We start from the raw sequence: 13,346 nt of genomic DNA on the forward strand, positions 1-13,346 counted from the left end.
TGTGACCATATACAGTGCGAAATCCACACCGAAACGCACACCGCCTGGGGCATGGAATTCCAGACATGCCAGTGAGTGCGGGGAGAATGCCGAGAGCAGAGTTGTTGTTTTTGTTGTTGTTGTAGGTGATGTAAAAATCCTATCGATAAAATAATCCACAGTGCACGTACACTTAATTCCCATTAGACTAGGGACGGGACCCTAACTAGAAACACATACCGATACAACTGATCTCTAGGACCTGGCTGTTGTGTGCAGTAAGCTTCCAAATTCATAACAATATAAACTATGGCAAAACCATTATTGATTTTACCCTTATTAAATTCTTTTATTTGTTGTTTGCTAATCGTGCTTCCACAAAACTCATTCTCGGCACCAAGTGGATAATATTCTTCCTTACGAGACTGATTTAATTGTTCCAGGTATTCTAGGTTAATTTTAAATGACCAATTATACCCTAAATCGTTCATATCATATCCCCATTGTTCTATTCTCGTACAAACGATACGCCCTTCTTTATAAAATTTTATTTCTGTATCTTTGGAATACACAGCCGTTTTATTCAAGGATATATATTGTGATAAATCACTTAATCTCACCAAGTCATTCGTGTCAGTCAGGCTTGGATAATTTATTAATTTATAAGCATTTTTAGTATTAATATTTTTTTCTATACTATATTTCTCTCGTTCAGCCTGTGCCTTTGTGTAATAATTTGATAAATCAATATTCAGTTCTTGGGATACACCAAAGATAGAACCATCTTCACCAACATGTCATTTATATTAGATTAAAAATAATGTCATTAACCAATTTATTTTTGTTGAGTTGAAATAACACGTATAGACATAATTGACCACAACACTTGGAATTTAATTATTGGACTTGAAATGTTTGATAAACATCATTCTGCAAGAATTTTATTACTTCAACAGGTGGTGGAAGACCAAAAGTATTGAAACAATATTTTTCTTGACTATTAATAACACAAACCCAATGAGAACCGTTCCCATTATTATCTACTAAGTTCATGATAACATTCTTTGTATGTTTAGACATGTTTGTTAATTCAGCTCTCATACAAATAACCACATTATGAATTTTTAATTTCTTACAATATTTTATAAGTTCTAAATTTGATGTATTCTTTCCAAATTCTTTAAACCACTCACCGATGCTCATTTATTTATGAAAAAGATATAATCCATTCCCCCTTTTAGTTAATTTTACACCTGCTTGTGCGATAGAAGAAAGCATATCTCCAACTAACAATCTCGCTTTATCAGGTAGACTTTGAAGTTTTTCAGCAAAATCTACAATTACACCACTTCCACGAATTTGTTTCTCCAACACTCTGTTATGTCTTTCCAACTCTTTTTGAGCCCGGAGTTGAGCCTTACTTTCGTTGGCAGTTTTCACCGCTGCTGAAATACCACCCTGTATGCTCCAGCCGCACTTAAACCAGCAAATAAAGGAATTAGAAATGGGAGAAATCCTCCACTCGTCTCTATTATTGAATATTTCTTCAACATTGGTTTTGACATTTTAATTTTATGTGAGCCAGTATCGTTCAAGATTTTCACCTGTTCTCTTGTGAGCAAAACATCAATTATTGTCGCTCCTTTTCTCTGAATTGTATTAACGTTAATCACACAAGGCTTTTTATTTTGAATACAAGAGGATAGTTTATGAAGATTGATTTGATGAACATATACCCCAGTTGGCACTTTACTACTCATTTATTTATCAAAAAAATTATGTGAGACTAATCATAACACCATTATCTGTATTAATCTGTAATTCTGTTTCTTCCAAAAGCAAACAATATGTCTCAACTTCTTCACCCTCTCTCCTCTTTCAATGTATAGGGAAGTATCCACTCGATTTAGACTTTACAGTTTCCTTTTGAGCACTTGGGTCAATCGCATCGATTGTATACAGACTTTTTAATGCTGTCATATCCAAAATAGGTTCTTTATTTCCATTGCTTTCAAACACCTTTTGGTAAGACTTGTATGCTTCAGCATAATCATTTTTTCCCCAATTAATATCCAATCTATCTCGTGGGTAAAATGTTCCATCTCGAGCAGTATATCTCAAGGTGGGGTGCACGCCCCACCAGTGGAGGGGGTGGCAATATTTTGGTGGGGCATGAGGATTCAAAACACTTTTCAAGATCAAAGGAACCATGATGTGGCTGTCTGAGGAGAGCGAAAAGAAATACCCAAACTCGACTACTTTGGCAAGGGAAGTATTGATAAATTTTCCATCATCTTATTTAGTCGAATGTGGATTTAGTGTTGTTACCGATTTGCTGCAAGCGAAGAGAAATCGACTGGAAATCACGAAACGTGGTGATTTAAGGCTGAAACTGACAAAATTGGTTCCTCGAATCAAACAAATCTGCAGCCAGTGTCAATGGCAGGGCGCTCCCATTGAAGTGAGAAGCAATTGAATAAAATTTGCAATAAAGTTTTAATAAAGCCTTTTGAATACATATGTAGTGTGTCTCCAATCATTGTGGGGCGTACGATTTTTTTGAAAATCAAAGTGGGGCATGGGACAAAAAGGTTGAGAAACACTGATCTCGAGAAACGCGAAGTTGTTTCACCTTAGCATCATCACTCAATGCATTATTCTTATCAGTAGCAGTATCACCATCTGATTTTTTTTTTTTTAATGAGTCACAGATATCGTGGCTTTCCTTCCAGAACACCCAAATTCCACATGTAAGTGGTTTGGTTCAGTTTAACGTGTTTGCATCTTTTTATGGTATGATACATTAAGTGGCTTCTTTGAGTTGTCTTCTATTCAACATCTCTTCTGTTTTAAGATTAGGAGTATACTCACTCATATACCAACTAATTTCATCAATTAGAAATTTATTCTGAGCAGCAAAAGCATGAGCCACCCCAAAAAGCAATCTATTTTCATTATCATTCCTTTGCAGTTGAAATCTAATTTTAAGACCATACAGAACTTTATCATGATCACAAAATCCAAATATACCTTTAAGAGAAAATGCCACAGTAAAACTATTACCTGCTTTTGTATCATCATTATACATTCCTGTAGTAGCAGAAGTAGCAGAACTCTTATTCCCTTTGTGTAGTAGCAGAACTCAAGAACCTTAATTCATCATTAAATATCAATCCCTTTTCTTGAACAAGATAGAATATTGCTGGTTGTTCTGTGGAATGAGACCTGCTATGGTTTTTGAATCTGTTGAATATTCATTGTTTTGGATAGCATTCACAACATAATTAGAGGGTTGATTAATCACTTCCAGTTGTTGAAATAATCCTTCATCATCATATTCAAATTCTCCTATATGTTCAAATTTTTCCTCTGTCATTTGACTGAAATATTTTAACATTTGAAGATTTTTAGGAGTATATTCTATTGTGGGAACTGTGGAAGCATCTATAATTTTTTTGGGAAGTTTTTTAAAATGGTTTTAAAAATTTCTCTTGTTTTCTTTCAAATGCTTCTTCACCCATTAGTTTCTGTCTGCATTTCTTCTTATCTTTATCTCTTCCTGTTGTTTTACAACTTTTGAAACCAACTATTCATTTTCCTTAAAACTTCTTGCTCTTTCTTTCACATCCATTTATTTATTGGAAAATATTGAATGAATTGTAAAGATCAACAGGGAAATTTTCCTTTTCTTCATCATTAAAGTAGATGTGTTCAAATAAATCCTTTTCTTTCAATATTTTATCAAATTCTTCATTAACATTAATATGAGTTGTAATTTCTTTTTCACTAATACTTGTATCTCTGCTTTTCATACGTTTGCGTTGAGTTTCTTCATCAATATCAAAACCGAATGATAAAATCTTAACCCCATTACCACTCAGATGTTTAATAATTTGTCTCATTCCTTCTGGATTATTTTCTAATATCCCAAGACCACCAGATTTTAGTTTCTTTAACTCACTCTTACAATGTGAATATTTTGTTGTACCAAGAGAAAGCTCCTCAAATTTTTGTCCTTCAGTCCTCAATCGCATATGTTCCTCTTCTGAAATATAGTAATAATCTTCACCTTCTACTTCTCCAGGTCTTATTGCTCTAGTTGTTTATACGATACGAACGACATGGTGCTTTTTAAGCAAATTTACAATATTCTCATTTGTACTACACAAGACCCTTGATTTATGAAAGTTTTTTTCCAGAAACAGATTTACCCCCAAGATTTATAATAATAGTTGTCATTTATATATGTAATTGTTTTTAAAATAAAAAATATATCCCTTCATATCTCATCTTGTTTCACAACAATATATTTATGTTTTTCAGTCATGTGCTTCATATAATCCCCAAATTCCTTTTTACTACATAATGTAGAACAATTGTCTCTCAAAAATTGTTTAAATCTATTGAATTTAACTTGAATAAAATAAAAGTATTAGCATTGTTTCTTATTGAGCGACGAGGGAGTTGAAAGTATGATTGACTAAGATAAATACAAGCCGGTAGGCGGCCATGGGTCGCCGAGCATCCGATGACCTTTGACCCCTGATCTGAGTTAATCTAGTACTAAGTACTTACGAAATTGCAATCGAATCGGTTAACCCGTGTATGAGCAAGGGGCCTTTGAATGGTCATTTTGCCAGAACAATGCTTGTTCAATGCCACACCCGCTTGAACCAACTATGAGACATCTTTATGAATTTGGAAGATTTTTATGGTTGTTAAATTTTATCTTATTTTCCCAAATGAGTAAATAATCATTCATTTATATATTTGGAAAACAGGTTATTTAATTTATTATTGGCTTTTTTAGAAACTATATTTTATCCTAAGTTCGGGTTTAATTTCAAGATAATCCATTATTTTATATCCACAATATCTTGTGTTGATATTTCCCTGAAAATGGCAATCGTGAATAATATACAACAAGTCCTTTGAACATTTCTCTAATACGTTCAGTTTCTTCCATTGTAAGGAAATGTGTGTTGTCACCCTCATACTTTACATTAATTTCTCTAATCAATCTTGTAAAGTAATTCATTTTGGGTGTAAATCTAAAAGAATAATTTTCCTTTTTATATTTTTTATTATCATTAATGAGAAGATAATCACAGAATATACATTGTTTATAGGCTTTTGACTCTGTGTTTAATTCCACTCTATCACATGTAGGATATTTCTCAAATTTATCATATGGAGAATCAGGGAATTCAAGGGGCTCAAGATCTCGTATACTATTCATATTTATAAAGTAAAACTTTTCTAAAACTAAAATTCATCTTCGGTATCATCTTCGGTACTTTCATTGGTGCTTTCACAATCATCTATAAAACTACTTTCATGACTATCGTTTGAACACAAACTCTCTATCATAACTGTCTTCTGTTCCAACAGAGATACTATCATCACTCTCATAATCTTCAGTTGAATAATAACTCGTATTTAATTAGTAGAAAAAAAACATTACCATCTATATCTATATACTTTTTTTCATGAACAGATTCAACTACTACATTTTTTTTATATTAAAGGTAATTTTAAAATGATCCTTAACTACTATTGAATGAAATGTCATTTCACCTGATATATTAACATTCTTTATTTCATCAGGATTTACATCTTTCGGGTTGTTGAAAAAAATACAAATTTCTCCTTGCATATTACAGATGGTCTTATCTTTTCTTTCTGAAGCTTCATCCATAAGGTTTTTCTTTTTTGATACTTTTTTTTGTTTCATTGCTTTTTCTAGTTTTGAATAGAGAAGGAGAAGGAGAGGAAAAATAATCCTCTCCTCTCCAGAAGGAGAGGAAAAACTTTTGTTGGAGCTACTTTAATTGATGTTCTTCCAGATATACTAAAAGCCCTTCCACTGAAGGAAATTGAAGAACTCATATTATTCACCATAATTGTTTTTATCCAATAGTTGTTATATTTATCTTTATTCAATTTTACTTCCTCGACATGTTTCTCAGTATCTTTTACAAATGAAGAGATTGATTGAAACTTGTTTTTTGTGTCTTGATACATTTTATTTAAGTAAAAAAAGTTGGAGGATAAAATATTTTAAGCACAGATTCACCTATAAATTAAACGAAATTTTCATCAAGAAAATTTTATTTTAAGCAAAGTTTTATTATATAAATATGGTGAATACAACGTACTGCGATGTTTGTAATCATGAATATAAATGTTATAAGAAACACCTTCAAACCAACAAACACGCATTCAATCTTTTCAGACAAATATCCCCACTTGACCAAGAAACGAAACATTGTGATAGATGTGATAATGATATTCTTTAAAAAATTATAATAAACACCTTCAATCATGCAAACACAAGAACAATGAAGAAAGGGAAGGTGCCACTAAATTCTCCATTGAAAACACTGATGGGGCATTTAAAGGACATATAACAATAAGATTGTTTCGCTTTCAAGACCCTGGACAATCTTCAATCATTGAAGCTGTTGATATGGTTAAACAAAGTATTGAAACGATAATTAAAAACACATTAAGTGAAATGAAAACTTTTAAGTTTTATATGGGAGTAAAATTGAATATGGTAAGAGTAGGTGATGAAACCACTCCCTATATGAGGACAAACCCTCACTTTATCTCATCATTTCAAGATTTTGTAAGATGTGATGTTTACAATGAACTCCAGAGACAAGAACAAGATGTTGATAACACTGTAGTAGGTAGTGGATTTGCTCTTACAAAAATAATCTTTTTAGATATACACATCTTAAAATCAGATCCTCTTCAAGCTTCTTCTTATATTGATTTACCAAAAGAGATAAAACTTAAGAAAGCGGTTGTTAATATTCAAAACAAAGACAATAAATGTTTTCTATGGTCTGTTCTTACTCACTTACATCCTCCACAATCGAATCCTGAAAGGGTTTGAACATTATAAGAAATGCGAGAATACATTAAATGTTAAAGATTTAAAGTTTCCAATGTCATTGAGAGATATTCATAAATTTGAGAAAATGAAAAATCTATCTGTTAATGTATATGGATTAACGGATACAAACAAAGTTCAGATATTAAAAATTTCAAACAATTATAAAAATGATGAAAAATGAAAAAAAAAATGAAAAAATATATATATATATATAACATTGACCTTCTCTACTTTACTTCAAAGGAAAAATCACATTATGCTTTCATCAAAAATTTATCAAGATTAACCAAATCACAACTATACAAGAGAAAATATAAAACATATCCTTGTAAGAGATGTTTCGACTCCTTTCATCCAAAAGAACGATTAAATCAACATTCAAAATATTGTAATAATTATAAATCAACCGTAATCAATTTACCAAAAGCAGATTCAAACATATTTAAAGATTTTAACAAATCTATAAAACATCTGTTTGTGATTATATGCTGATTTTGAAAGTATCCTTGGAAAGATAGATACTGTTTCTCCAAATCCAAATAAATCATACACAAATAAATATCAAAAACATACTCCTTGTGGTTTCTGTTATTATATCAAATCATCTGTTGGTGATGAATACAATAAGTTAGAACTTTATAGAGGAGAAGATGCCTCAGAGGAGTTTGTAAGACAATTGGAAAAAGACTGTGAAAGACTGAGAGAAATAATGGTTAAAACCTAAAAACCAATGTCATGAACAAAGGGAGAGAAATAGGAATTTAGAAAGAACAGTATCTCATATTTGTGAGGAAAAAATTGATGGAGAGGTCAAGGTTAGGGATCACTGTCATCTTACTGGTAAATATAGAGGTCCAGCTCATTCCCGTTGTAATCTTAATTACAAGCCCCCAAACTTCATTCCTGTCTTTCTTCACAACAACGCTCACTATGACACACATCTATTTATCAATGGACTTTCAAAGACATCTGGAGATATTTCTGCCATTACTAACACACATCAAAATACATCTCATTCACAAAAACAATTCATACATCCACCATAACCCATATCAGATTTCTTGACACACAAGTTTATGGCAAGTCCATTATCTAACTTAGCAACAAATATTAAAAACTTACCGAACCTTAAATCACATTTCTCAAATCAAGAAGAGATTGATCTCTTATCACAAAAGGGAATATATCCGTATGACTATGTGTAGTCATTTGAGAAGTTTAAAGAAACACAACTTCCTTCAAGGGAAAGTTTCTATGGTAAGTTAAATAAAACTCATATTTCCGATAGAGATTATACACAAGCTAAAAAGGTTTGGGAGAAGTTTAATATAAAGAATCTTGGAGAATATCATGATCTGTATCTTAAAATTGATATATTGTTATTGGCTGATGTGTTTGAAACTTTTAGAACAGTCTGTCATAATAAAAATTCTTATGGATTAGACCCCGTTCACTATTACACAGCCCTGGGTTTGGCTTGGAGTGCTATGTTAAAAATGACAAAACAAAATTTGGAATTAATCAGTGATATCGATATGCTTTTAATGATAGAGGAGGCTAAAAGAGGAGGAATATCTCAAGTATGTTCCAAGAGATATGCTAAAGCAAATAACAAATATCTTCCTGATTATAATAAGAATGAGGACAACTCTTACCTGATGTATTATGATACTAACAATTTGTATGGGTGGGCTATGTCTCAATCTTTACCTTCTGGAAAGTTTTATTATGAAAAAGTTTTACAAGACATTGTTGTTTCCTCTGAAAAGGATTGGATGAAGCTGAAGTTGGATATTATTTTGAGGTTGATTTAAAATATCCAGAAGAACTTCATCACAAACATAAAGACCTACCTAATGCCCCTGATAAAGAAAGTCCAAGAAAATAATGGTTAAGTGATTACCAACAGTCATTCAATATAAAAGGTAAATCTCCAGAAAAACTACTTACTACATTAAATGATAAAGAAAGTTATGTTTTGCATCAAAGGAACTTGAGACAATATTTATCTGCTGGGTTGAGAGTAAGGAAACTTCATTGGATTTTGAAATTTAAACAAAGTCATTGGTTGAAGAAGTATATTGATTTTAATATAAAAAGGAGAACAGAAGCAAAAACAGATTTTGAGAAGGACTTTTATAAATTAATGAATAATGCTGTATTGGAAAGACTGTGGAAAATGTTCGGAATCGACAAAACATAAGACTTGCTACATCTTGGAAACAGGCTTCAAAGTTAATTAATAGACCAAGTTTTGAACGAGCGGAGGTGTTTTCAGAGCACTTTTCTGCTATTCATTTGAAAAAAGAGAGTATTGAAATGGATAAACCTATTTATATAGGAACATCAATTCTTGACTTGTCAAAGTCGTTAATGTATGACTATTACTATAATCTATCTATAATTCCAGGTGTGTGTGTGTGTGTGTGTGTGTGTGTGTGTGTGTGTGTGTGTGTGTGTGTGTGTGTGTGTGTGTGTGTGTGTGTGTGTGTGTGTGTGTGTGTGTGTGTGTGTGTGTGTGTGTGTGTGTGTGTGTCTGCAACCGCTGTTTCTCAACAACCACTGGTCCGATCTAATTGAAACTTGCCAGGTATATTGCTGGGGACCTGAGTATGTGCCTTTTCAAGGTTTGATATTAATCGGACAAGTGCTTCCCAAGTTATGGCCATTTATTTACCAACCAATGACGAGACACGTTGCTGCGGCCATTTATTTACCAACCAATGACAGGACACGTTGCTGCGTAGGCATGGCCGATCGGGAAGAGAACCTCAGCCGCGTTCCCCATTACGGGTTACAACGTACGGACTTCCGGATAGTGATGACTTAGTGTATTCTAATCATTTCTCGATTTCTTATGCGCATTTATAGATAAACACAATGCCCCAATGCAGTCGTCGTTTACGAGAGCGAAGGAACGGTCTGTGGTTGTTTGAAGGTATTTTTTTTTCTCTTCTCTTCTCTTTGTGTTTTTCCTTGCGATGACATTGCGAAAAGGCAAAATACGTTGGTGCTGATTGAATAATTGGCCATTAAAACTAAAGTGCGAATAATTGTAACTGCGATATGCGAACTTCCGGACAGTGAGGACTTAACTTCCGGACTTCCGGATAGTGACGACTTACTGTATTATTTCTCGATTTTTTTCTCGATTTATCGACTTACTGTATTTCTTTCTCGATTTTCTTAAACACAATGCCCCAATCCAGTCCTCATTTATGACAGTGAAGGAACGGCCTGTGTAGTTGTTTGAAAGTTTTTTGTTTTTTTTTGGTTTCCACGTACAGTCACGCAAGTACGGCCATGCACGTACGGGCATGCGAGAGCGAAGGAACGGCCTGTGTGTTTGTTTCTGGCAAGTGGTTTTGAATTTTTTTTTGTTTGTTTTTTTCTTGCACATACGGGCACGCACGTATGGGCACGTACGAGTAATTTATAATCAAAGTATAAGGATAATGTGTCATTGTTGTATATGGATACAAATAGTTTTATATTAGAAATTAAGAAAAGTGATGTGTAGGAGGATATGATTGAATATATATATATATATATATATATATATATATATATATATATACATATATGTGATACAAGTAATTATAAGTCAGGTGATGTGTTGTTTTCATCAAAGAATAAAAAGGTTATTGGTAAGTTTAAAGATGAATTGGGTGGAAAGGTCATGAGTGAATTTATAGGATTGAGATCAAAGTCTTATGCTTTTACGTATATTGATAATAATAACATTGAAATATGTGATAAGAAGCTAAAGGGAATAAAGGAAACAATAAACTTTAAACATTATTACAACTGTTTAACCTGAAAGAAGGAAGAGTACAGAAAAATGAATACAATAAGAAATTATATACAGAAGAGATAAATAAGAATGCATTCGGACCTTTTGATGATAAAAGATATATTTTCGAGAATGGAATCGATAGTCTCCCTTTTGGATATAAGTACTGTACAAGTATTAAGATATTGGGTTGGGAATGTTTACAGGCTACCGCCATCTTTTTACTGATAAATGATAGAACCAAGCAATAACCAAACCAAAGAGTGGAGATGTAATCAGCCTTGGTATTTAAATGGGAAACATAAAGAATGTGAGAAATATCAAATAAGTCTTATTGAAGAAATAACCGGGGTAAAAGTAGATAAAACAAATAAGCGGATAAATTTAATTTCAAATAAGTTGGAGGATGTAAAGAAAAAAAAATATCCTTGAATGGACTGAAAACTTTGATGGTTATCAATTGAACAATGGAAAAACAATTTACTGCAATTTACTGCAATTTACTGCAAAATGACATGTGGCTCAGGAGGTCGTCAAATAAGAGCATTGAGAGAAGTTTATCATTTCATTTCTGCTCAACAAAGGCACTTAAACCATGAACCAAGTTCCAAAGTAATCTTTGTGAATATACTCGATGGTGATGAATGTAAGAAGAAAATTAAGTTATTCCCCAAAGTAGAACATGGACAAATATTCATTGGTTCGCTCTTTGAGTGGAATGAAAATATTAAAGGGAAGAAGTGCTTTAATCAGTAAGTCTCAATTTTACATTTGCTTGTATGGGAGGGGGAGAAAATCAGTCTCCTATTTTGGGATTTTGGGACTTGAGTCAGAAAGTTTTTTCCCTTTTCCCCCATTCATTTGAATGGCTGCCTCAGAACCCCATTTATCCTCTACTGACATGCACTCGAAGGTGTGCATGTATAACTTAATTCCCCCACATTCTTTTTCTTCTTTTTTCAACTCCACAGGCTCGAATGAAGACGAAACCTTTGGCTGTTAACCCCTTCCTGTCCAAGCCTCCCGTGGCAACACCAGATCCTGGAATTCCTCTGCAGCAGGGCGTAGCCCCAGTGTTTATGCAGCCTATGTTTGGACAGCAGGCCCCTGTTCCCCCTCCGCAGTACCCCCTGTACGGGACTCCCCTGCCTGCCCCAGTCTGGCCTCCTTGCTTTCAGACACCTGTGGTATGTTTGATAGACCCCTGTTGTATAGTTGCAAAATTTGGGACTTGACTTTGACTTGATGAAATTGACTTGAGACTCAGACTTGGGACCTTGTGTCTGGGGACTTGCAACTTGTTTGCAACTTACACGCAACTTGAGTTTATAACTTGTTGACAATGGTCGGAAAATAATCACTGAATAAGCATCCAATTAAAACGGGGTTAAAAATAAATGGAAAATGATTTTCAGTCGTTGGTATACGCAATTTGGTGAATGACGACATATACGGTTTTGTGCACATGTGCTGCACACCAAAGCTCACAGCCGCCGGATCACATACCATTCTCCATTATGGGTTAAAGGGACTGTCCACACTCCAGACAGCACAGAGCACACAAACCATGTCCAAGTGGCAAACACCAGTCCTACCAGCATCGGCGTGGGATCTTGGGAAGCACAACTTTATTTAAAGCATGAACATTCATGCCGAATTGGGGAAACTTGGTCCTTCATCGGTAACCTCGTGCACATCCCAAGCTGATAAGATGATCTTGTGATTATTTAAATGTCATTTGACTTGGATTATTTCAACTTCGGCAACAATTGCAAATTGTATCATGACATCTTTTTAAAGGAAAACATATAAAAAAAGTACGGGATCATAAAAGACGACAATTTATTTTTCTTTCTTTATTTATATAATGCCAAGGCTCGTATAAAAGCGAACACACAGAATGTATAATGAGAGGTGGGAGAGGGAAACATAAAACAGTGGTAAACAGAGACATTAGGAGATCTGTGGTATGGGGCAGGGTACATGGGGAAACAAGATGAACACTACAGGGACTTTCAGGAAGGAAAGCAGGAAATTTGAATAACGTGGGTTTGGGGTGGATTAACGGGGGTAGAAAAGATCATGGTTTTGGATGGGGGAAGACGAGAGATGAAGAGGTGTTTTGAAGACTTGGACGGAAGAGTGGGATTGACTTGAGTGTGGAAGTTGGTTTCCACAGCCTAAATGCCTTCCAGTGATCCTAAATGCTTTGATTTCCACAGCGTGAAGCCGAGAAAGGTGAGAGGCAGAAGCCCCAGCCCAGAAGGGAGAGCAGTATTCCAGGGTGCGGATGAAAGCTTTGTGTGTGGTCAGGAGCTCAGGTGTGCCAAGGAAGGATTTTGCACGATGGAGGATGCCTGGTTGTCGACTGGCTTTGGAGGCCAGCTTGGAAATGTGGCTCTCCCAAGAAAGATCTTATCTGATAGTGAGGCCCAAAAGTTGTAATGAAAGGACTTCTTCAAGAGCATTGTTGAGAAAGTAGATTGGGTGGGGGGGAGTGGTAGTTTCCAGACAGTCCTTTCACAGAGTCCAGAGTGAGAGTGAGAGATTTGTCAGAATTGCAAGACATGTTCCATGTGTTGGACCAGCTTGTGATTTTATCCAGATCTGCAGAGTGAAGCTGCTGCTGCTTGCCGATCTAAGGGATAACATGGTACGGCAGAGGGTGGA

At 34.4% G+C, this 13,346-nt stretch overlaps 1 protein-coding gene across 3 annotated transcripts in view; it reads left to right on the forward strand.

Annotated features, from left to right (window-relative positions):
• LOC147014245 (uncharacterized) overlaps positions 1-13,346 on the forward strand; it is a 179,599-nt gene that overhangs the window by 119,240 nt on the left and 47,013 nt on the right. For all 3 annotated transcript variants that reach the window (XM_085852020.1, XM_085852021.1, XM_085852019.1), the window contains one exon: positions 11,648-11,863. In XM_085852020.1, coding sequence (XP_085708146.1) covers positions 11,648-11,863 — 216 coding nt within the window. The remainder of the gene's footprint in view (positions 1-11,647; positions 11,864-13,346) is intronic.

Source organism: Eptatretus burgeri, chromosome 13 (genome assembly GCF_056783735.1).
Source record: "Eptatretus burgeri isolate ZD-2024b chromosome 13, Ebu_testis_v1, whole genome shotgun sequence".
NCBI lineage: Eukaryota > Metazoa > Chordata > Myxini > Myxiniformes > Myxinidae > Eptatretus > Eptatretus burgeri.